The sequence below is a fragment of the Perca fluviatilis genome, chromosome 21 (genome assembly GCF_010015445.1).
Source record: "Perca fluviatilis chromosome 21, GENO_Pfluv_1.0, whole genome shotgun sequence".
NCBI classification, from domain to species: domain Eukaryota; kingdom Metazoa; phylum Chordata; class Actinopteri; order Perciformes; family Percidae; genus Perca; species Perca fluviatilis.
The window spans coordinates 14,701,439-14,727,157 of record NC_053132.1 but is presented as its reverse complement, the minus strand read 5'-3'; the positions used below and the strand labels follow the sequence as shown (position 1 = coordinate 14,727,157).

Below are 25,719 nucleotides of genomic sequence, written 5' to 3'. Positions count from 1 at the left end.
GTCAGATTTACAGATTAATTTTTGAATAGTTTGAATCCAAGCCACACAATCATGTTGATCATGCTCCCTGCAGCTAATTAAAAAGCTTGGATTTGACACCAGCCCAACAAAACGTACACTTAGGGGTTGTTGTTGTTATTGCTTCTTGGAAAAGCAACAGACCCATTAGAGCTGTCAGCAGCTCGTGTATGCCATGTCACATTAATTGCTATTTAATCAGACTTGACTTTTAAAATATTTTTAATGGCTGCAACTTTTAATGAAGCTGCATCTATGTGTCCATTTGGAAATAATAATTAGTTACATCTAATGGAAAAGTATATAAAATAACAAATAAGAAGTCTTTTATGTAAGACTGATTCGTAAATTAATCTTGTTTGCATTGGTTTTTCACAATGTAAATATAGATTGTTATAATTCATTCCATCACTGAGAATGAAAAAATTTAAATGCCAAGCTTTACACCTAAAGGCTTACATAATAAGGCAAAATATCATCCAAAACTACATGTCCCTTCAGATTTCTCAAGGTTTTTTATTAATATCACTGAGCCACTGAGCACACCGCACAGTCTCATATTACAACTAGCTCTAAGTAGATCATCGTCTTACATGACGTGGTTGTATGGACTGGGGCTTGATGACTGCATTAAATGGCATACTAGCATAAGATTGCATAAAGTCAGCAGGGAGGGATTAGTTGCATAGGGAAGCTGTAACAGGAATCCTTGACAAGAACATTTCTTTAAACTTAAGACGTGACAGTTAATAGGTACAGTAATAACATCCTCTCAAGAAGATACACTTATGACGCATGATCTGTAATTTCAGTAAGACAGACAGGAAGTGGATTCCTTACCAGGGCAGTAAATGAAGGCCCACTCGTAGCCCTTGTCTTTGGGGCAGATGCCCGGCTCCAGGATCATGTCCTGGGACTGGACCTGCTGGCCCTGCTTCGCCAGTCTTTTCATTGGCCCCCGGTAAGAGCCCTCCATGCACAGGCCCTTCCCTGTGCTGCTGGGATCTCCACACCAGCCACACTCAGGCTGCTCCAAGCATTGGGAACATGTCCGCAGGCCTGAACAGTTCTGAGCTGAAGGAGAGATGAAGAGTGAGAGACTGGTATTTCGTAAAACTATCATATTGGAAAGTTTCCATTACTGTTGCACTCCTTTGCTCTTTTTTTTTTTTTTTTTAAATATAATTTAAACCCCAAATTGCTTTTTGTCTGTGTTTATTATTCTTTGTTAGCCACATTTGTCCATTTCTTTTCATTTTAACATTTATTTACCAGTGTACTAACCTTCAAACAAACAGCAGAAGGCAAATTGTAACGACAAGGCCCAGTGTTGCCACAAATAAAATCCTGAGGGATGTTGCTTTCAGGATTTTATTTTGTAGGATTTCAGGCTTTTAAACATACAAAATCAGTAATTTCCTAGCCTTTAGCAGGACATGCAGATTAAGGAGCGTGAATGTGCTTTGCACTGAAAACACAAGCTGGTTATCTAGTCTGCTGTCAGGACAACGGATTTGAGGGCGCATAAGAAGATAAGAAGCAAGTGTTGAGCATTTAACAGTTGATTGAGAGGTGAAAAGGCCAAAGAATGATAAAAGCAAAATGTATCAGCACACAAGGGCCAGTAAAAGGTTTGTTATTTGAGCAAAGTTCAATGAAAGGCTTAAATGTGATGTGTGAAGTGGCACCTCCCTCCAAACTCAGAAACCCAAGGGAGCGATGCGGTTTTGTCAGTTGGGGGACGAACTTTCGGGCCACTAAATTGCTTGACAAGTTCCAGCGCCGCCACTTGCCTACCAGACAGACACTTCAAATGGGGAAAATGCCACTACTCTTTTAAGGAGACAAAAACTGAGTGCTTTTACCTCAGTTTATGTCAAAAAATCTACAGCTATTCTGCTAATGGATGTGAAACCATGACGCAAGAACAATCAGCAAAAAGTAAGGCCATTTAAGTTTGTTTTGACGACAGGCTGATTTCTAGTGGCTGATTTCTAACTAGCATACCATTCTGAGAAAAGAAGCAGCTGAAGGAGGACTTCTGTCTTGCCACAACACAAAAGCATGTTGAAATAAAACTTCTGTGTGAACACGAACAACATAAATTGGATATTGGTTGTGACTGGGTCTGTGTGTTAACGGTTTTCACCAGCTGAGCAAATATAACCTGTATTCCTGACCCCTATTCTCTCGACAACACTGTCAAGTCTAAACTTATTTATGGAAGCTTTAAAGTGCATTTTAAAATGTAAAACGAGTTTAACGTCATATTTAATCACAAATGGCATCAAAATATGACTTTTGGGGAAAAACTCTAGAAGCTCAGATTTCATAACAACAGTTTATTGTGAATCCACTTTGCTGTCCAACGCCTCCTGTGTTACATTTACTTTAATCTGTGTCTGCAGGCTGTTCACTGCTTGCAAAGTGTTACAAAGATCATTGATCAAAATGACAACTTCACCACTTCAATATCTTTTCTGTACATGTCTTTTAATGCACTCGAGGATACAGTCACGGGACGACCTCTTAAAATATGATGGAATCTAGTTTTTAATGACCAAAGCATACTTGTGAATATTGTCATGGCAGAGATACAGAATGACATTTTACCAGTACTACCTAATGGCTTCTTTTAATATAAATACAGCACAGAATAACAACTAATGACTATTTTCAAAATCATTATTTATTTTGATTATTTTCTCAATTAATCAATTAATGATCCCTCCTTACCCCTATAAACTGACAGAATAGAAAATGTGAATTACAAATTATAAATTCCCAGAGCCCAAGGTGCGCATTCAAATAGCTTATTTTGTCCCACCAACAGTCCAAACGCAGAGAGGCATTGCACTATCATATATGACACAAAAAAATGGAGTCTGTGAATGTTTGCCATGTCTGCTTGAAAATTGACTGATACAATAAATCAATCATCAGAATAGTTGCCAATTACAGAAACAGTTTGCCATTTTAATCGACCCATTGTTTCAGCTCACCTACTGTACGGTGCATCTAGTCACTTACAGCGTAACTGCAGGACCTAAAACAATGGGGTTGATGTAGTATGGAGCACACAGCCCAGTCCTACTATCAAAGATCAAATCAAGGAGCAAGCAAAATGCTGGGAGGAAAAAGGGAAAGTCAACTCCACCTTGCATCTTTTAAATGATATCTGAAGTAAATGCAGCTTCAAGGGATTCGCTTTTTCTGACCCATTTTGATGAAATGGATAGACCGTGTGTTCATAGCAGAGATGTGATGTTGATACATTTGGTCTGACTGTTTGATCTGGTAAGATAAGAAGCTGAAGAGGTATTTTGGATTACTACTTAACATGACAGATCACTAGAACTGCTGTTGAAGGCCATGAATAAAGAGTGCTTCCTTACAGCAAAGCAACAAACTACTACCAAGTATTAGTAACTCCCAAATAAGAACTACTTGTGCAAGGTCAGAACTGCAAAATTAGACTTTCTACTGAGAGCAACACATACATCAGTCTGCCCTTCCAAAGCCTCCCTGAAGGTAATGATACTACAGGGTATTTTATCCCAGGTCTATGGTTTTAAGTACATGTATGCAATGTACTCAGCATAAAGAAAGCCTCTCTATGAAAATGAGGAGGAAAGAAGTAACGTAAGAGTGGTTAATTCAAGACGTAAGTGGTGTTTGAAACTTGAAGGAGCAAAGTTAGAGCAAACAGAAAGAGAATGTATAGGATACCCTTCTCTGTCCTTCAAGCCAAAGGGGACAAATATCCACAGTGTACAGAAACGTCTCTGAGTTACCTAACACCAGCCGACACAAATGAATTTGAGACTGCACCCTTCAGCTCCCTAAATTTGTTACTCGCTAAACTGATCTGAGATGTTTTTACGATCTGACACAACTGTGGATATAATTCATACATCACGCAGCACAACAGCACCGACCTTCAGGTGAGGGATCCCTCTGATCAACTTAGCAATGTGAAGTGAAAAATACTGTCAACAGTTTAACCTCTGTATGTGTCCAGTGCTTATGTTATGTCCACAAATAAGAATAACAAATGAAGCAGATGTGTTGTTGTTGTTCCAAGATATCATTTCACATTTGAATCTAAGCCTATTATCCTATCTATCCAACTCTTGACGGATAATCACTTTTTCCTCGGGTGAATCTTTTCCTTAATCCTACTCCAAAAACTACAATAACGTTCATATTTACATTACTGTATATGCAGCTATTCCCCTCATCATTTGCAGAGGGAATTTATTTGTAGGCTTCTCCGTAATTGTTCCTTGATACGTGACTGTCTTTAAACCACGTAAAGCCAGATACTGCTTAAGAGTCCATCAGTAGCATGGTCAACAGGGAAATCAGTTGGGGCGACTCTATGCGAGAGAGCAATTGGGGTTTGCAACCCCAAAAAAACTTCCCAAGCGTATCAGAGGAAACTAATACCATTTTCCCTCCGACACAAACACCTTCCACTTTAAGCTGTTTTCCTCCCTTAACCTCCTTTCTGGCTGTGATGAATATTGATGGTTTACAGAAGGCAACCTGGGAAAGCTTATTGCCGGCCACCTTAATGCCAGACTATAGACTGAAAGAAGCCTGATCTAGATTATGGTAAGTAAAAGACACTTACCCACACAATCACCAGTCTGCCACTCCAGACACTGGCCATAGGGGAAAGAGATAACATAGGCAGTTGAGTCGACACAGCGCTGCGCACTGCCGCACCACATACACTCCATGGCCTGGCTGGTACAGTTGGCACAATTAGTGTGCATCGAGCAAGGCTTCTTACAGGATGGACGGGAACTCTGGTTGGGGTTTCCTGGACAGGAAAGGACAAGATAGAAGGAAAGGATAATGAGTCATTTTCATACCATTCCTATGTAATGTTACACTGTTTGCCAACAGATAGATCATATCCATGTAGTATACGCATGCATGCCTGTGAGTGTGTCTTACCGGTAGCTTTTTCACAGATGAGACCATGGGCAGTGGCAGTGCATGGATTGGCCCTCAGGCCTGACACCTGAGGCTCCTCCAGGTATGCACAGAAACCAGAGTCACTGGGCTCGCCGGGCAGCCAGCGCAGGCTGCCGTTGGTGAAGGGAGACATGTCCTCCCAACCCCAGTACGACACGTTGATTTTTCTCAGGCCCACCCAGGGAGACAGCCGCTGTGGAGACACGGAAAAAGGCTTAACACATAAAAGGCTGGACGAGTCATTCAAATTTAGGACAAAATATCGCAACTCTGCCTCCCCTTTCAGCTCCATCATGCTATTTAAGAAATGAACGGCTACTGCATTTACACCTGGGAACCAAGAATGCCATTAAAAGTCTACTGAAAATAATTTCACAGATAAGAAGACTTATTTGCCTTCAGGATTTAACTCGTCAAGTAATGGGGAAATTATGGGAAATGGCATGTCAAGGTTCTGTTTGCAACAAACACACGAGTTTCAAATCCAGCAGACTGACAACAAATGATATCCTCATGAATACAGCAGGCATGACCAAACTAAAATCATCAGTAGACTCCACAATTTTCTTTCAGTGCAAGGCAGCTGTGTAGCTGTGGGGAGATGAGAAGCTGAGTGTTTCACATTAAAAGATGAAGAGACTTGAATTATCATGTTAGGACAATTTACATTTCTTTCTATGAGCAAATCGTAATTTATGAGTTATATTTTATGAGCCGTTCTCAACTGTATTGCTGGGCATACTGGACATCTCAAGGCGCAGCATATCACAGTATGGGTCTAAAGCATTTGGAGCCTTACTAGCTCAAACATGTAAACTTGAGGAGGGACGAATGCCACAAACTTATACACATTTTGAATTTGTTTCACCAATTTCCGTTATTGTGTTGATATATTTGTGCATATAAAGAATCGATTAGAAAATTTAAAATGCACTTATAAAACCAAAGGAATTTCGAAGCTATACTCTGACCAAAGTGAAAACTAAAAGCAAGGCTATGCCTTAGATAAGTGCTTATGATTGTTCCTACAGCCAGTGAGTCATGTGGCCCTGGTGTGTTATATAAAGCAGAAAGAAGAAACTGTGACAGCGTATCTCAGAAACTAAAGCCGAGCATTGTTTTCTACTTGTAATTGCATCATAGTCAAAAATAAACCATAGAGGCTGTGGCACTGCCAAATGGAAAACAACGTGATGAAAAATGGTTGGAAAAACATGAATTACACAAGCTAAAAGCAGGGCCGCAATCAGACAGAAAACCGAGCTGTGCACAAGTACAAAAGTGATTAGGAGAAAATCATCTCAGAATGCATAACTCATCAGAGTTACAGACAGATAATCTTTGTTCTCTTCTGTCAGCTAAACACCAAGTTGTAAGCCGCATACCCAATTACCCGGCATCTGAGGATAGCTGAAAATATTTCGGACTGAATTTGACATACCGTATTTACTGCAGGCTTTTATATTTACCTTGTCTTGTTGCTGGAGCTTGTTTAGTTCCTCAAGCACAAAGTCCACTTGTTTGGAGGTGGTGAGTGAGGCGATGTTTCCATTGAGGTTCTTGCAGTAGTGTTGGGCATTGTCATAACTCTCGCGGCTGGAGTTGATCCTCAGACAGGCCTCCCCCACCTGGCTCCATCCCTCACTGCACTGCTGGGCTGGAGAAAAAAGAAAGAGTATGATAAGAAGATGTACGAGCCATGGGCTCAAGACATGTTAGATGGTAGTAAACAATATTGGTCTACTCTCCCCTAGCTTTTACATGTGAAACTAGCCATTTGGTGCTAAGGAGGTTGTGTACAAAGGGTTTTTAGAGCTTTTTGGTTGACAACAGTGGCCTTCTGTCGGCGAAAACGACGCTATGAGAGCGGTGCGAGTGAACCAAAACAGTAAATGAGCAATGAGCGGAAAACCTGTTGTAAAGCTACGCAAAGCTGAGGGGAGCTGCAGATTCGGGTGATAATTCTGTGTAGGTTCATCACTGAGAGGGACCCATTTCACATTGTTTTCACCTTGTCATTTGATACATTTAAATTATATATATATATATATATATATATATATATATATATATATATATATATCTCAATTATTTAAGCTTTAAATTCAATTACACTTTAAATCATTAGATAAATACTGCTCAACACCATTCTTCAAGAAAAAAAGATTGCAAGTAGAGAACATAGCAGACTTCCTGAAATCTGCGTTTATGACTATCTGCTTCCTTCCAAATCACAGCGGACTAAAGATTTAGGACTGTGTGTGTGTGTGTGTGTGTGTGTGTGTGTGTGTGTGTGTGTGTGTGTGTGTGTGTGTGTGTGTGTGTAATCTGCACTTGTTTGCCTTAGAGAAAGCCTGTTAATTACTGCTTCTCGTAAAAATATGGTGGGTGCTCATATAAATGTGTGCAAGTACATGTGGACGCATAGTGTGCGAATCGTGCAGAGACTCCCCTTCAGGCATCAGAAACACACACAAACACACATATGATTTGAAACTCCCACTGCTGCAACAAGCCCTTGGGCGACAAGTTTTTACTGAAAACTATGGATATAGTGACAGCAACAATTCTTGAGATTTAGCCAGTCAACAATTGGGAGGGGGAGTAGAGGGTGAGAGTTAAAGTAAATAAACTGCCAAGCCTGACAAACAACATCAGGATGACACCTTGAAATTACATCTCGGCAAATAGCAGATGCTGTGTTGAAGTCAAATGTACAATACAATGTACAAATCCTAATAGCAAGGTTTAATGATTATTCGCTTAAGGTCTGAATGTGTGGAATCATTCATTCCTCTTAACACAACATCTCATCATTTCACAACACAAGTGACTGTTTTATGTTATGAACCGTAAACTCTCATCAGATTTTATCCATGAGATTAAGAATAAGGTGCATGTACAATCATAAGTGCTACACTAAAAGCAACGAAAAAACAAAAGAGTAAACCTGGACATCTTCTCATGCACGTGTATAAGTCCAAAGCCTTCAATAAGTGTGTGTATGTGTGTATGAAAATGTGTGTTGGGGGCCCAACGTCTATCTTACCAGGCAAAGCGTGGCACTCTGACTGATTCTGGTCCCACTGACAGTTGAGATTCAGCGAGCAGCTCTTGCAGTTGGCAAGCTTGCTGCACACATGCTCGTTCCGCACTGGACACTCAGTGAAGTTCCTCACGTTCTACAGAAAAAGAAAGAGGAGAGAATAGAAAACACAGAAGGACGGTTGACAGACGCTTTAAATTGAAGATAGATCCAAAAAGTGTGGAACTGTTGAGAGAGTTCATTAGAGTAAATATATTTCACCACTAAAACACAGTCCTGTTTAAACTATTATGAGTAAAAAACTAAAATGCACGACATGTGGACAGTATATACTCTTCCTAAACAGAGACACTATAATAACCTGAATTATCACTTGATTTCAACAGTGAAGATGACCAATATCCCAAGCTTACAAACACAAGGTGTGTGTGTGTGTGTGTGTGTGTGTGTGTGTATATATGTATATGTGTGTGCGTGTGTATATATGTATATGTGTGTGCGTGTGCGTGTGTTTCAGAAGACCAGAAGTGCTCTGACGCCCCCTGTTGGACGACTCACAGAGGTACAGTTGCTGGAGGCAGAGATGCACTTCTTGTCATCACACCACTGGCACCCGTTGGTGTTGGCTGTACAGCTGGCACAGTCTGAGAACCGGTAGCACCGCTCATCCACTGTGACTAAAAACATATAGGGAGAGGGACAACAGAGTGCAGTAATGAGTGCACTGTATATGGTCCAAAATCATACATTTTATGGAATACATAAGATGTATCTATATTTAAGTAGAGGGAAATAGTTCCTGAGGAATATGAAAAAATACACATGAAACTAGTTGATAACCTAAAAGGAAGAGCATTCTGTTGAAGTAATTAAAAGTTCATTATTATTGCAAGTCAGAGCTAAAACCACAACAGCAGTCATTTAGAATAGCAGAGAGCCTAAATGCCTGTGTTGTAAGTGTGGAAGAGCAGATCGGAAACAAAATGTTCTCACCAGGTTTAGGGGGGCAGAACGAGGCAGGAGTGAGGCTTCCATTAACCATGCTGGGTTCCCAGGGAAGACAGCGGCCTCGACTCCAGATGCAGCGCACCCCCGGCCCAGCCTTCACACACCCTTCCTCTGCCAAGAAGGCCTGGCAGCTGGGGGGTCGGTAAACAAGCACATCGTTGAGCAGCACGCCGGAGAAGCCCCCAAACACATACATGGACCTGGCAAAGAAAACGTGAGAACAGAGTGTAAACAAGAAGGCACAAAATAGAGATAAACTTGATTGTTCTATTTATTTCTACTTAATATTCTCTTCAAAAGGTTAAAAAAACACTCTGCAAAAAGCTCAACAAACTAATAATAACTATAAAAGGCAGTCAAATGTAATGTGATGTCGTGACCTTGTTTAATAAGCAGCCACGAGATAAATGTACAAAAAACTTGTAGTTGGTGTGAAGCGTCTGTCCAGTGAGCTTTTAGTCCGACTGCAGATTCCATAAGCGAGACTCACCCATTGCTGACCACAGCAGAGTGACCAAAGCGGTTGACATCCCTGTGCAGGTCTGGCTTAGGCAGGAGACTCCACTCATCACACGCTGAGGAAAACACAAAACCATATGTAAACATCTGGTTTGTCTTCGTGCTTATGACATAAAGAGAAGGTTTTTGACAATCGTTATTCAAGTTGCTAATAACACCACTGGAGAGGTCACTATTCAGGTGGCGTAATGTTGAGAATAATAGGAGTCCTACCGATGTCATACGCAAGGAAGTCAGCAGAGAAACACTTGGCCCCGTTGCTGAGTGATGTGTCGTTGTGTGTGTTGCCGCCGAAGATGAGCAGGGTGCCGCTGAGGAGCACAGCTGAGTGCATGTACCGTGGAAAGCTGCTCTCTCTCAAAATGAACCTAAAACATATGCATGACAAGTGTGTCAAGGGCAAGAGTAATGAGAAAACACGTAACAAACAGATTTACATACACCGACGTGAATGCATAATGAGTAAGTGTTGATTTACCATGTCCGGGTGTTAACCTCATAGCGGTAAAGGTCATCAACAAGGCCGTACTTGTTGGCAGGCAGTGCCTTATAGCCTCCATGAATATACACACTACCGCTGGCACTGTCATACGTGCTGCTGTGGCCGTAACCTCCCTGGGGAACGGCACCTTTGGTCACAGGCACCAGCCACGTGTTGGACCCTGACAAGAACACATATACAGAAATCTTTTATTGCAGTAAAAAAAAAAAAAAAAATTACTCACTTAATCACTTGGATACAGCTGGGCTCTTCACCCTTAAAGTTTTGATATTATTTGGCAAAAAACAGATAATGCACTTTATATTTTATAGGTTTTGATTTAAATGTCACAGATGGCATGCGATAGGGATAGGATATAAAATATAGAGCGCTCATAGAATGAGAAACAAGCAGTCTCTTTAAGATGTGACTCACTCAGGCTATACTCCTGAACGTTGCTGACGTAGCTGTAGATGGGGGAGTAGCCAAAGATGACCAGCATAATGGCCTCGCCCTCATCTAGCGAGACGCAGTGGGCCGAGTGACCCTCCACAGCGTAAATCTGGGCCGGTGGGCCAACCACAGGGTTTCTCCGCTGCCACGTCCGACTTGGTATGTTGAACACCCACAGCTCGTCTGTCACATTCGCCCAGCCCGCCTCCAGTTTCCCACCAAACATATAGATATCATCCTGAGAAAAAGAGAGTTGAGTGTTTATACACGCATGCAAAGAAGTTGATGCATGCAGTAATAAAAGTGAAAGGAAAGTGTGTCAAAACATATGGATAGAAAATGTACCTTTCAAACACGCCTGTTTTGTTGTAATTCCTTCATCTACTTTTCAGTTTATAGAGCCATAAAACTTGTTCATGTTGAAAAACCAGAATGTTGCCGACGTACTGACAATACTAATATTTTTTCTAGTAATCATGGATATACTGAAAATGAGCAATTTCCATTTGAAAGCGACAGCTGTGGTTTCCTTTTTGTGCGAGCAAACTTTTATTGCTCTTTCTCCCCATCTAATTCTCCCTCCCTCCTGTTAACATTAGCGTATTTTACATTCCATCTGTACCCAGAGAGGTTGAGGCATATGTGCCTGTGTGTTTACCTGGTAGGCAGCGAGTGAGTGGCCGTATCTTGGCACAGGGCCACTATTTATGGGAACTGTGTTCCAGATGCCACTCTCCAGGTTGTAGCTGCAGAGCAAAGCAACAGAACATTACACTTCAATGCATGACCTTGTGCTCAACATTAAAACGCATTTATCAAACACTGCAAACATGTAGTTTGTCCCTCCGTGACACATAAATCTAATTTTACCTCATGATCAGCTAATGTAATCACAAAAGGTAGCAGTTTCCTTCATGTCAAAGGTACCGCTTCCAGTCACAAAAAGAACTTTTGTTTAGCTAGAGGTTTTGCACACTGATAAACACGGGAGAATTCCTGTTTGTAGGCATTCACTATACAACAGCTGGTCATGTCATTGCACACTGCTCATTAATTCAAAAAAAATTTGGATCCCAGATCACTTTTCCTCAGAAATCACAGCACCTGATGTTGAACAAACAGATGGATCAGAAGGAGAGCGCATGTCCAGGCAATTCAGATTAGTTAACTCTGAGCCAGGACATGACTCAGCACAGATGTCAGCCTTTTAATAAGCCAGTCTGCATTTTATGTTAGTACACTAAATACTACAGTCTCAATTTCTCAAGTGAATGCACCACCTATACTTTCACAAAGCAAACCATTGAAATATTAACTCCCACACTTGCCAGTTTTGACAAAGAGAAACAGGTGGCCCTAACACTGGGTTGGATTTTCTCAAAAGACTGGTGACAGTTAGTATTCTGAGAAGCTACAAACTTTTCCGCACTTCATCCTTCAGTAGTTTTGCTTAGTGAGCATTCAAAGTAAGGGCATGGTCAGGACTTAATCTGAGAATGCAATGGACTGGACAAACTACCAAATACCTCTTTTTCATTTCATATTTTTTTCATTCAAAAACAAATAAACAGACATTTTGCTGTTGGAAAAATCTATACTCTGGGACTTACTTGAGAATCATCTGGAAGGAGCTGTAGTTGAAGGTGTATCCGCCCACCACCCACATGACCTTTTCTTGCACCACAGCCTTATGGGAAGCTCTGCCGAGTGATGTGCCAAACGGCTTGACGCTTGGTAGAACCCAGAAGGACTCAGTGGAAGGTACAGTTAGAGAGCAGTCTGGGCCTACAAGACAGGATAAGAAAGAAAGAAATAACAGCCGATAGCTCATAGCTGCACTATTGTTTTTTAAAGATTATTTTTCGGGGGGATTTTTAGGCCTTTATTGGATAGGACAGCTTAGACATTACATGGGGAGTGAGAGAGGGGGGAATGACATGCAGCAAAGGGCCACAGGTCGGAGTTGGCCGGGCCCGATGCGTCGAGGACTGAGCTTCCGTATATGGGCGTGCGCTCTACCAGGTGAGCTACACAGGCGCCACACTATTTTAAGACAAAGAACTACATTTATTGGATTCTTTTTCATTCCTACTCAGTGAAATAGCAAACATGCCTCTCTCAAACCCAAACAAAAGCATAGCTTCTCCTTAACCGAACATGACAGACAGGGAGGTGTGAATATGTTTAACTGTGTGTGAATGAAGGCCGTGCTGAAAAAGCGCATGCTTTTGCTAATGATTCTGTCAAGTTTCATCACGTGAATGCATTTGGTTCCCTCCAGCTGGAGGCTGCATAATAACGCTCTGTCACAGGGCTTATCGGCACGGTACCAATCAGCATTATGACACGAAACAACACAGCTGTGCACATTGTCTGCTAACACAGTCTCTTCATTACATCTTCCAACATGATCATTTTTACAACCTGTGATTGCAAAAGTATGTTGCATATGATTCATCACTCAGTGTTTTGAATGTGGTGAAATGATTCAAAAATACTTCAATTCACTATGTCTTTTTCTATTGTGTGTCAATGCTGAGAGTGTATGTTGAAATAGCAGATACAAAAAAAAAAAAAAAAAAAACAACAACATGTAATGCCAGAGCAATGAAATATTACTTGGTTTGGTTTAAGCCAATTCTTCGCGATCTGAAAGTTTGCAAACATCTGTTGGGTTTGGACAGAGCTGTTACCTTGCCAGCTGTCATTGCAGACGCACAACTTCTCCCCAGTGAGGTCGCAGTAGCCGTGGTCGGGGCTGCCGCAGTTGTTCCTGCAGTACGGGATGTCACAGGCCTCGCCTTTCCAGTACTTGTCACATTCACAGTACACTCTGCTGGCGGCCGAGTTACCAGGGGTGCACTTCCCATGGCCAGAGCAGTTATTGGGACAGGAGTTGATCCTAGACAGAAGGATGTTTTCATTTAGCCAAACACTGTATGCGCTATTTAGGCCACTCGCAGACCTTTACTTGGAGACTGAGGAAGATTAATGAGTATCATCTAGCGCTTGGCAAAGGTGCGGCGGATAAAATGATTAGTAATAAATGAAAAAATATCAAAGCAGGTCACTGTTCATTAACAGTGATTGTTGCTGTGGGTTTTAGTCCAGCAGAAAAGCACTTGTACCAGCCTTTTTTTTTTGTTGCTGAAATGTGGGATGCAGAAACAAGTTACCATCCATCAACTAGCTAGGAGAATTAAATGCACCACTGTAGTTTACAATAAATTAGACACATGAATGAAAACCTGAGAAATGTCTCTAACACAGGTAATGGCCTAAAACACAAGCTGAGCAGGAATTGGTCCCTGGTCAGGAATCCAAATCTAAAAATATAAACAATGTGAGGTTTTTATATGTTATGCTTTGCTTGTAGTTTAGGTTCAAATGGAGAGCCTGGATAACTTACGAGTAAAATATTTCAAATCCTGTCAGGTTATATGCAGCATCGCTGAAAAAGTGCAGTAGTGCATAGCCTGAAGTTGTCTCAACCTCAGGAACCGTCTCATTTCCTCGTATCTCTGGCACGATGAGGCCACTGTGGAGAAATGCAGGCAATTCACTGGCATCACTTTCTCACAATCACAACTCAATTCTAAGTTACAGTTACAAACCAATAACTCTGCTAAGTCAAGATAACCAGACACATGCTACATTAAGTGAAGAGTAAATTAAAACAGCCTGAAAAATCACATCTCGCTCCTGTCTTAAAAAAACATCCATCTAACCAATACCTATTTATGTATTAACCCTAAAGTGTCAATCCACTCTTTCGCTTTGGAGTTTCTTACCTGAAAACAGCAACCAGGGGGGCATATATCGAGTCTCCATCATAGACGTACATATGGTCCCAACTACATTCTGTGGCAAAGTGGTTAAATCTTAACCTGAGAACTGCATTTGGACTGCAGAGGAAAGAATGAAATCATGGTTAGGTTTCAAGGAGGGACATTTGAACAACATACACATTTGGTTTCCAAGTCACTGCAGGATTCATATGTTGTTGTTCCCAAAATTTTTAAGGACCCCAGGATGATAGGGTGGCCTCCCTTTTCTTCCTGGCAATAACGTTTCCAAACAGCTCTGTCATCGCAGTGACCGTGGTTGCCATGACAAGTTAAAGCATCAACTGGTACAGAGATTCTTACTCTCTGGACGATTGCTAATTAAAATGGAGTAGTCAAGCCCAGCTCAACAGACAAACATTTAGAACCCTTTAAAATGCTACAGACACCCGCTTTACATTCTACTGTGTAAGCAACAAAAGTACACTTCCTTCAACAGAGATGCTGATCTTTGTTTAATTTCATCAATCAGTTTACGCTGCATTATTAAATTTGCCCGTGCATGTTCAGCTTCAGTAGAACATACCAATTTAGAAAAAAAATACTTACTAGCCCTCAATGAGCCAGGTGCACTTTGTTTTGTACTTGTAGTTGATTGGACCATCGGTGAGGTATCCTGAGGGCTCAGTCAACCTGAAAGATCACAGAGGCAGGACAGTTAGCACAGGAATATGTTGCCTCGAGTAGAATGTGGAAACACATTTGAATCTAAAGAAACAATGATTCTAATGGTCGTTCCATGGATTGGTATATGTATGTAATTATTGGGCTACACATTAACTGTATTTTCTTGCTGGTCTGGATTTTATTTGCAGCTAGGAAAGTAGCATTTTAAGTTAAAGACATAAAAGTAGAGAAAACAAGAGCATCTTTAACCACAAGTCATCTAATTTGTTGTGCTGCCTGTCTGAGACATCAAATACATGAATAAAAAGCAAATGTTGCTATATTGTTGTTTGGAATCTCTTCTTTCAGAAATAGCATTTCATGAATTGAACACTGCTTTTTAAAAATAGGGAGTAAGTAGATCAGCCTAAGTATATGTTGCTTCTTAAAACCATCCTCACACTCAGCTTTAGAAATGACAATCTTTTTGTATGTCCCCAAAGCAGCCCTACAGCAGCATGACACCCAATCAGTGGTCAAACTGTCCACCTGGTAAAAAAAAAAAAAAATCAAAGATTTTCTAGGTGCATTTTGTAGTTCAGAACCAGCAGCATGGAACAGACATCAAGATGTTATGACTCAAATTCATAAAGTATTATTTGCATTTCCTTGTGAAACACCCAGTCTAAGGAGAGCTCTGTTGTCCTGGGGCAAAGTCTTCTATAAAAGGTGAACTCATGTGTCCAACTTTAGTGAGCCTAAGGTCAATCCCCGTCAACCAAAAGATTCAATCATCTGTCTCTTAAAAAGGTTCCTCTGCTCCGTTCTGGCCTTGCCTCAAGTCTGACACTGGAAACTATTTCCAACAAAGTATTCTTCACAGCAGTGGGTCACAATGATAAACGACTTCTGAATGGACATTCATCACTGTCCCATGTTACAAGAAATTTGTAGGTATCCCACCCACAAAACGACTGCGATGAGGAGACAGATTACCCAAAACTAGTTTCCCCACACAGTGATGCTTTTTTCCCCTGGTTTGCAACAGATTGTATTTTGATAAAAACTCATTATTTCATGAATCCACAAAATGAGTATCTGTCAGTTGATACCGTTCAGGCCTTGATATCACAGAAAGACAGAGTCCCTGGTTTCTTTATTTCTGACTTTGAAAGCTTCACGAATACATACTGGGCTCTCGTGGGTGGTCTGAGTAACACAGTAACTGAACTGTATTCCCTTTTTATGTCCCTGTCAGTTGTTTTGGATGCATAACATGAGTGTACAAGTATAACATTACTTTCGATTCAGAGGTTTTGAAAGATAATGGCCTAAAGACAGTTCTAATCTCATAAAGATGCATATATGCATACTGATGAAGTATGCATAATGTATGGTATGATCCTGACACTTTTGTGTGTCAAACATTGTTTTGTATTTTGTTTACAACTCACATCAGGAAAGCGTATATTATAACAGATATGCTTGAGGTCTAAGATTGATAGTCTTTATGCAAAGTCTATTGATCGATATAAACACCCAGCTGCACGCAACAGCAATGAGTTAGGGCAGTGTAGACATCCAAGAATGAATAAATGTTTTATGGCGCACTTTGGACTTCACAGGGAAATATTATCCTGTGCAGTCCCTGAACCTTTCGAGGCTCTGTGTGTTCCCACCGTCCACTTCTCCATTTGAAATCAGACATTATAACGCATCATAGACAAGAAAAATAATCCGTGATGCCGAATTAAACTTTCAAGACAGGGTTTCACACTTGTTATGAGGGAAGCCACAACATGTTTTTGCAGCAATGTGTAATTGATCATGTATTAACCAGGGTACATGCCTCCATTCCACTGACTACAGAGAAGCTAACAGTTAAATTCTCACATGTCAGTGGTTTGTCTCTAGGTGATGGGAGGTTATTCCCTGACAACATGCCTAATGACAACCCATACAAAACCTCAGACACATCAGGAGCAACGGTAATTACTGTGATCAAAGCACTTCTGTACCTGAGTGCGCTTCAGGTGTACTGAAAAGCCATTAGATGTTCCTGTCAAGTGCCACACTCAAGATTATCATTATATAGTTTGATGTTTTTCTTTGGTCACTTTCCATTATTTTCCTGCTTTCTCCTAACAATTACCATATGTACACACAATCCTTAACTCAATGCACCTATTAGAGGGTTGACATAGCATTTACCTGTGCTGATAAAAACCCATATTCTTCCAGTTTAGGAACAATAGACATAATCACTATATAGGCTGCAAGGTATTTTCAAAATTAGTTGCAGATGTCTTCTCAAAGCCACTGTAGGCTTGTTTCTCTGGCAAAAGCTAAAGCAATTTATGCCTTTATGGATTTTATGTGCAAACGCATCAGGCCGTAAGTCAAAATAACCGTGCACGTTAGAGGCTTGGTTTTCTGGTCTATGCTCACATGTGCAGATTGGATTGTGCAAGATAATTGCACTCATTCCTTTAATCAACATCAGACATGTGGGTAATAATGCATGTCTATATCTCCAGGGAACAGGGATAAATCACAAACAACTAATTAAAGGACTGAGTGAGGCTACAGGCAATGTGAGAAATTTTCACCAAACAATTCGTTCAATCAAATTAATCAATCCACCAAAATCTAATCTGCAACTTTTTTGGACTAATTGTTTAAGTCAACGTTAAAACAGTGTTCCAGTTTCTTAACTGTGAAGATTTGCTGCTTTTCTTTGCCTTTTGTGGTAATAAACTAAATATTTTGTAGTTTTCGACTACTGCTAGTCGAAAGCAACAGTGTTGAGCCCAACAGGTCTGTTGAGGCTGCTAGCTCATTAAAAAAAATAGGAGTTCGGCTGGTTACTGAGCACGTAAGTGTGTAAAGGAGTTTTGTCTTTGACATGTGAGACCGTTATTAACTGCAACCCATCTCCCAAAAAACTAGGTGCACTCAGGTCTGTTTGCTGAGTACCTGTGATGTAAAACAGCCACTTCTGGATCATATTTGATCTTAACTTACTTTAGGTGGCTCAGATGATTTTAAATCTAAATATGATGAGAATTACTAAAACAAAGACACTGCATCAATCTGATGTTGATCACAGATTACATGAGATGGAGTGCATGGCCACTTACTTGAACCTTCCTTGGCAATGCTGGCACTGGTCTCCAACCCATCCACGATCACAGATGCAGGATCCGTTGATACATTTTCCAGATAGACAATTCTTGTCACACGGTTTCGCCGGGGAGGCGTGAGTGAACAGTACAAAGTAAAACAAAACATAGACCACCAAGTATCTGTTGATACCCCGCAGATCGCTGTGGGTGGCTAATTTGGGTCCAAAAAGAAGGAGTTCAGTCTTACATTTCCCCCCAGGATCCATTTTTCTGCCAGGACGACCAAGCCGAGTAAAAGACCGGGGCCTTTAGGTCTGCTGGAGAAAGCCTCGGCTATTCAGGATGTTTGAATTATAACAAAGAAGTCCTGCATATTTGTTGAGCGTTATGCATACTCACATTAAGGCTTAGCTAAGCCTGTTTACAAAGCAAAACGGCTAAGAAAATGTACTGTTATCAAAGTGTTAAAAAAGGCTGCTTGTTTAACCGCATGCATACATTTGGAGTGGGAGGAATTCCCTTCACCCTACCTCTTGTTGAAAGAACCTACCAAAAAAGCCGACCATCGGTTAAAGCTAATTAAGCAGCTAACTCGTTGAAAACTGTGACTAGCCAATACATCATTTGTTAGCATATGTAGCTTATTTGTAGTTTGGCCTCTGCTAGGTATAGTAACGTTACAGCACTGATTCAAGACCCCTCTCTTCCAAATGCCATTTCAGCAGCCATTTTAACGCGTAAACAATCCTTCAAACTGAAACAAGGATGTACATTTTAACATGCGATGGTCCTTCCTCAACCGCTGCAATTTAGCTGAATCTTTGCCACAGAAGAACAAAGGGGTTGTGGGGTTTGTAGCCCTGGACCTAGTGCGAAGGCTGCCGCAGTCAACATGGATGTGGTGTGGGAACTGGAAACCTATTCTTGCCGACTGGGGGGCACTGAGCAAATACTTTGCACTGTTGTAAATCCTACTGGTCAATTCCCACAGCAATTTAGGCACCTTCAAAAGTAGACTTCATTGACAGCAGTGTGTTGTGGCGTCTCCTTGTATTCCAGTGGGGAAAAGCACCGCTGTTACTCTCAAAACATCACAAGAACTGCCTGGCAGCGATGGATTTGCTAGCGCAGCGACACTAGACAGTTCATCAGGTTGGAGAAAACTAAACACATCATGCGCATGCGTACTGGAAACGGGTTTTATTTAAAGGTACAGTGTCAAAAAACAAAAACCCACAAATTCTATGCGGCATTTAAAAGCAGGATGAGTCTATAAGTTACTAAGTTTAGTTAAGGATGTCCACTCCAATACACTCCAAACATACTTTCGGCGACATTGTGTCCTTTTACTTTTATCTTGAAATGGAAAAAATCTCAAGCAGAGAGAGCACTTTATTTTTTGATAAGATAAGTTACAGTGGTAATGGAATTGACTCCATCTTCCTTAAAGTCATATAGAGAATATTTTATTTTTTATGATTTTACGCTCTGTGTAATGATTTTGTGTTCATCTATCAAAACATTTTATTTTGTTTTTAATTAAGTAATCAATAAGACCAGCTTTTTCCTCTTCCTGCACATTAATTTCCATTCATTTTGTAGGCTATATAATTAGTTTGATTTCAGCCTGTGCAAATAAACAAAACTGATTTAGCCTCTATTGTTAAAATGTACAGCCTATTACCAATATGAAAAGTAGCAGTAGGTGGTATCTTGCAAATATTTAACCTATAACCTATTAAAACAATACATTGCAAATAGCCTATATGTACAGTAGATGTAAATATCAGATACGGGCTCTGCTGTTTAAGACACTCTGTGCATTCCGGGTTGTCAGTCCAGCCAAACAGTAAAAAAAAAAAAAATCACACCAGTTATGCTATTAAGTGAAATAAATAAATAAACAAAACAAAATAAAAATCGGTATATATCTTACATTCATACTTTTTGTATTCTTGGCTCTTAATGGCACATCATGGAACACTGTAACAGGGAAGTGATAGTGAGGATGATAAAAACTGTCAACAAATAATAATAATAATAATAATAATGACAAATAATAATAATAATAATAATATTAAAGATGTCACAAAATAGTCAGGACAACTTGCATTTGGGATCCAAAAAGGTAATTTTCACAGCTACAATTGCCTTGAACTTAACCAAAGCAGAGAGGTATTGTATAAGATTTACATTTCAATTTGTCTGGTAAAATGATGATCTTATCCTACTTGAGGTCCTGGCACATCTCAGGAAATTTCAATAACTGACACTAATGGTTGGAGAAAGAAATCAGCAACAAGGTCAAGGAGGGACCGGCGCTTTTTAATCAAGTCTCTTATCATTCATGTATTTGAGGAGGCTCTATTGTGGCTCTACGGTACCCTAACATCAGATGCAGTACATCTCTCTGAGAGAGCACTTATATCTTTGTTTGAGATGAGGCTTGGGTGCTGCCTGCTGCCAGCTGCCAAGCTGAGGAGTCTGACAGATTGGGACTTTGGTGGAGTATGCAGTAATATAAAGCAGCAGAGAAATGTGAGATGTGCTTCTATTTGTGTGTATCGTGCTGCCGATTCAATGGCAGATGGAGCACGGCATAGTGTTGGGAATGAAAAAAAGGCTTAATTCTTCTACTGCATTTTCACATAATAGATCATGTTTTTACTCAATATAACAGAAAAACCATCAATAACTTTCATGTATGCACAAAGTCAACATTAATATTCTTAATTTTTTTGTTAGTTAAAAAGATTAATTTATCTGGAGCTGTCCACACTTCTACATCAACACCTGCAGGTGGCAATGTTGCACAGCAACATACAGGCATGGAGCCACAAATGCAAGACAGTCGGAAACTACAGCGTTATGGTTTAGGCCTGGAGGAATAGAGCAGGAGAAACTGACCAGAAGTTTATGTTCTGACTGTCACAGTTTATATTCATGCACAGAGGTTACTAATAACATTAGTGATGGCTCTGTTGTATCCAAGTGTCACAGTAAGCCATAACATGGGAGACAGTCCCTGAAACTGAAGCAACTAAATGGAATTATGCCATTGTTGTTTTTACTATTTACACCTCTGCTTTTTCTGTGACATGTGGAAATGTGTTCTCAGGAAAAGGCCTATGACTGTAACCACTGTTTTTTCCATATCTATGCAAAAGTTATGCCAAAATAATATTCCACCATGGCAACAAATCTTGTCAAGAACTTCCATCTAATAGCAATATTTATAGCCTACTAGAAGGGATTTTTGTTTTTGTTTGTTTATTCCATCTTTATTTACAGTAGTTCGTCTATTGAGATACAAGTCTCTTGAGAGAGACGAAAATGGCAGCACAGTTATGTTATGAGCCAACACAGATACTATAGGATGAAGTGTAAGGAAAATAAGATGGGAGGAAAGAAATAAAACTGCTTTTCTGTTCACAGCTGGAAGACTTGTGATTTTTATAGAGACAGATAGACAGATAGTATTGGATTGTACTGTACTTCAAAAGTCATTGGAATTGTGCAGCATACATCCTGTTTGACAGACTTGATTAATCTTTAAGAAAAAATAACTTTAACACAGTATTGGTTACAAACAAGTAAAGCAACAAGTGTATTTTGGGCGTGTTAAACTTTGTGAATCATATAAATACCTGTCCTCTCCTAGATCTTATTTAAGGCATGACTGTTAGGACATTCAACTTCTAAACTCTCTCTCTCTCTCTCTCTCTCTCTCTCTCTGTGTTCCCAGAACAAAACCCAAGATTTAAGCTGTCACAACAAGTATCACCTTGATTTTAACAAGTCAGCCGCACACATTTTGAAACCTGAAGAACCCTTGTTTATTTTCCACAGAGGTTACCATGAACCTGAGCACACATAAACTAAAAACAATATTATGGCGCTATGACTTAACACTCTTCTACTTAAGCCACGGGAGAGCCTCTTGACGTTTAGTCAGGTGCACGTACCTCAGTGGTGCAGGGAAACAAGCACCATCGCTACAAGGTGTAGTGTGTCTAAAGCCAGTGCCCTCTGCATTCTTGGTCAAAATGTTCTTAAAACAACAGGGAGGTACAGCAGAGTCAGTGGATTCAACTTTCTTTGGAAATTCCCAGACGTAACAGTAAGAGGTTTAGACTAGAATTAGATGAAAATACCTAAATAAATGGGGGGTCTCTTTTCAGGGGATCGGTGGTGCATTATGTGTCTGTGTATATGTGTGCAAACATGAGAAAGGGCCCTGAATCAAAGAGGGTACAGTGTTAATTTGGAGTTGAGTAAGTTGACCCTTGTCCTCTGATTCACAGCTGAGGAATGCTCTTTGTGCTCCAATCCACAGCAGAAAAGAGGAGGGAATCCCACTCTGCAGTTGCACCTCTGACTCAAAAATGTAATCTTGTAAAGTTCAAGTGTGTCTGACCCACTCAGAAACACCTACACACACATACCTCACACACACAGGCAAGCATGATGACCGTAAATCATTCGAATCTGAATGTTCAAGACCTTGAACCACCCGTAAAGCCAGGGGCTTCCAAAGGTCTGCTACACAATAGAAATTCCCCTGCTGGATTAAAAAAGACAGTTATTCTGCTGTGGACAGACAGACAAAAGAAAGACCACCCTTATTGCACTCATGCTGAGCCCTCATGCCTGACTCACATTCACACTTTCACCATTCACTCAAGGCTATACGATGAAGTGTAAAAAAACTGTGACATCACCCCTTGACTTTTAGCTGACCTGTGAAGTCTGAACAGAGATTCAGACTAATAAACACACTTCCAAGGCTAAGAACTGAATAATTATTGTACATTGTAGAAGGTGAAAATATTTGTTGTGCAAAAGTGCAAATTTTCTTTTGTATTTGTGCATAACAACAAAAACTAATTACTGAGCAAGGAAGTTCCATTCTTGACCTTGGAAAGTAGTTTGATACACACTATATTTGATACATATGGTATCAGCCTTTGTTACAATAAATGAAGACACAAAAGCAAGCATTTCTTCAGATTGAAAACTAGCTGTGCCAACTTTTTGAGGCAGCTTACCATCTTGAAAACAGACCCTGTGGAGTTTAACATTTAGCTGAAAAGGGGTGTGAGGTATGAGGACTTTAGGAAGATTATTCAAAATGCATCTTTGAGACCTTCACAAAGTACCCAGAGCAGTGGCTACCAATGAATTTAAGAATGTTCTTATTACTAAAGCTTTTTATAAATTGATGTATTGTTGATCCACATAAGGCCACATGGTTATATAAGGGTTTCTGTGTGTCATCAAGTCTGTTTTGTCTCTGGTTCTGAATTACAGTAACTGTCAGTCTTTGTTGCTGTTTAAGTATTATTATTATTATTATTATTATTATTATTAGGCCTACCGTTAATGCACAAAAATAATGAAGGCTACATGATAGGGCTCATTATATATATCAAGTATATACAGTGTTATATGACATTACAATGTTTTGGCAGGTTTTAAAGTAGACAATTTACAGTATAATGTTAATATGATTGCAGAGATGGATACAAACCTGCATCCTAATAGGTTTACACTAATAACACTTCCCATATGAACACGTTTTTCTCAGGCACCGAGTTTAAGCTACTACATACAGAAAAATCATGCCAACACACAAATCACAATGAGTTTAGTTTGACTCACAACATTGTATTTTCACATGAGAAAATGTCCAGAGGACAATGCTGCTTTTGTAGCTCATATTCACATGCAGAGGCACGCACATACACTGCAAAGATATTGCCATCAATGCTCAGAAATAAAATTGTATCAATAAGCAAAGCAAAAGAGATATCCCCCAGTGGCAATGTTTGTATCTTTGGAGAAACTGGGCTTTGACGTACAAGTTGAAATCAAAGCAGGGAAAATATATAGCACTAGATTTAAACAAGACCTTCTCTGAAGTTCAGACAAACTAGTCATGGGAAAGGACAGGGATTCTCATAGGATTGTCTGCAGTGTGTGCATTACTGAAAAATAGCAATGACGCTAAATAATAACTGTTAGGTTTTTTTAAATGGCATGAGTTCAAAAGTCTTTTCAGAGATCTTTAAATCTTGGCACAGAGAGAAGGGCAAAGAGACATCCCCTCTGATGAATATACTATTTACGATAATTCCTCATCAAACTCATGAAGCTAGAAAGGCAGGTTTTGCATTTGGATATATTAAAGGTCTAGGGAAGAACCTCCATTTGTCACAATTTATTGCAAAATTTCAGCAGCAAGCACTCACAATACTGTACAGCAGGGAAGTCCTCATTTCTGATCTCAGCCTCTGCTGTGTTGAGTTTGGATCTTGGCTTGGCTTGTCTGACCCTGATGACTGGTGACTGGCCAGTTCTGACCATTGAGCTAGGAGCCGAAGCACCCTGTGACCCTGACTGTAAAAAAAAAAAAAAAACAAGAGGATAGATGAATATGTATGATGTTGTTGAAAAACTGAACCCTCTTTCATGACTAATAAATTACACTTTTTTTGTGAATAACAATTTGTTTTTGTTTTTTTACATACAAAACATACAACTTGGCTGAGTCTTGCACCTGCTGCCTTTTGTTGCGTGTCATCCCCCATCTCTTTCCCCCTTTCATGTCTATCCACTGTTTAAATAAAGGGAAAAGCCCCCCAACAATAATCTATAAAACAAAAAAACATACAACTTGCAACAGGACCCTAAGTGGAGGCTTTATACAAAACACTCGCATGCACGTCATGCGTTCATCTTCTGGAGTATATTGCGTTTCTCTGCGTGAAATTCCTCAATACCTCCACACGGTTCTCCCACGGAGGTGCGTGAAAGAACAGTAGGATATGTAGGCTATACTCTCCCAGTGTTTTTAAGAAAGCCACTAACTGTACATGGGTAATGCTATCTGTAGCCTACCATGTACAAAGTGTTGTCCTCAGACACCATTTCCTCTGTTCTGTTACTGTCTGATCTGGCGGTCGTTACCCCTAACTTGCGGATGAACTGTGTTATAAATGACAATTTATGCAAAATTAGACTAATCCTTACTTCTGACAGAAATCGCGTAATACTATCATCAATCAAAGATGTGTTTGTTTTTAAACCAAGATTTAAGGGTTCATTCATAGCAAGAAACAAAAACAATCGAACCTGATTAGAAGATAACAAAAGTAGACAGACGTCCTAGTGAAAAGTGAAAACTCTTCCTCACTTTGTTTCTGGGACCCATGGGAGTCTGTGAATGACCGAGCTGCAGTGTGGATGCTGCATACGGGAGGAGGTGCGGCCAAACTGGATTAGGAAGACGAGGAGAGCGCTGTTGTTCCGTCAAACCTCAGTGTGTCTGGTCTAAAGCCAGCAGCCAGCCACTCAGCGGGTATTGGTGAAAACGGGAGCGACTTGTCCGCAAACTTTTGGCATTGTTTGTTTTTATGAGAGGAGGAAAGCAAGGGACAAGAAGGTGAAACAGCAAGGAAATGGAGAAGCACAAAGGTAAAAGGAGGATTTTTTTTTTTTTTTAAACTGGGTCAAAAACATGAACTGCTGACTTCTCGAGTGTCTCCATGTCCTCGCTGACAATGCATCTTTATGGGAATGACTTTACAGCTAATGCAACCGTATTTAATGATATATGTTTGTTTTGATTTG

At 40.2% G+C, this 25,719-nt stretch overlaps 2 protein-coding genes across 2 annotated transcripts in view; one reads left to right on the top strand and one right to left on the bottom strand.

Annotated features, from left to right (window-relative positions):
- atrnl1b (attractin-like 1b) overlaps positions 1-19,252 on the bottom strand; it is a 62,285-nt gene extending 43,033 nt beyond the window's left edge. The window contains exons 1-18 of the mRNA XM_039788256.1: positions 18,103-19,252; positions 14,906-14,989; positions 14,303-14,416; positions 13,921-14,049; positions 13,205-13,413; positions 12,122-12,296; positions 11,170-11,257; positions 10,494-10,749; positions 10,056-10,239; positions 9,791-9,945; positions 9,549-9,633; positions 9,044-9,258; positions 8,609-8,727; positions 8,054-8,186; positions 6,474-6,661; positions 4,984-5,197; positions 4,655-4,846; positions 859-1,092 (exon numbers count right to left, since the gene is read on the bottom strand). Coding sequence (XP_039644190.1) covers positions 859-1,092; positions 4,655-4,846; positions 4,984-5,197; positions 6,474-6,661; positions 8,054-8,186; positions 8,609-8,727; positions 9,044-9,258; positions 9,549-9,633; positions 9,791-9,945; positions 10,056-10,239; positions 10,494-10,749; positions 11,170-11,257; positions 12,122-12,296; positions 13,205-13,413; positions 13,921-14,049; positions 14,303-14,416; positions 14,906-14,989; positions 18,103-18,353 — 3,025 coding nt within the window. The 5' untranslated portion in view covers positions 18,354-19,252. The remainder of the gene's footprint in view (positions 1-858; positions 1,093-4,654; positions 4,847-4,983; positions 5,198-6,473; positions 6,662-8,053; positions 8,187-8,608; positions 8,728-9,043; positions 9,259-9,548; positions 9,634-9,790; positions 9,946-10,055; positions 10,240-10,493; positions 10,750-11,169; positions 11,258-12,121; positions 12,297-13,204; positions 13,414-13,920; positions 14,050-14,302; positions 14,417-14,905; positions 14,990-18,102) is intronic.
- Positions 19,253-25,359: 6,107 nt separating this feature from the next.
- Positions 25,360-25,719, top strand: part of afap1l2 (actin filament associated protein 1-like 2) — a 41,027-nt gene continuing 40,667 nt past the window's right edge. The window contains exon 1 of the mRNA XM_039787881.1: positions 25,360-25,563. Coding sequence (XP_039643815.1) covers positions 25,548-25,563 — 16 coding nt within the window. The 5' untranslated portion in view covers positions 25,360-25,547. The remainder of the gene's footprint in view (positions 25,564-25,719) is intronic.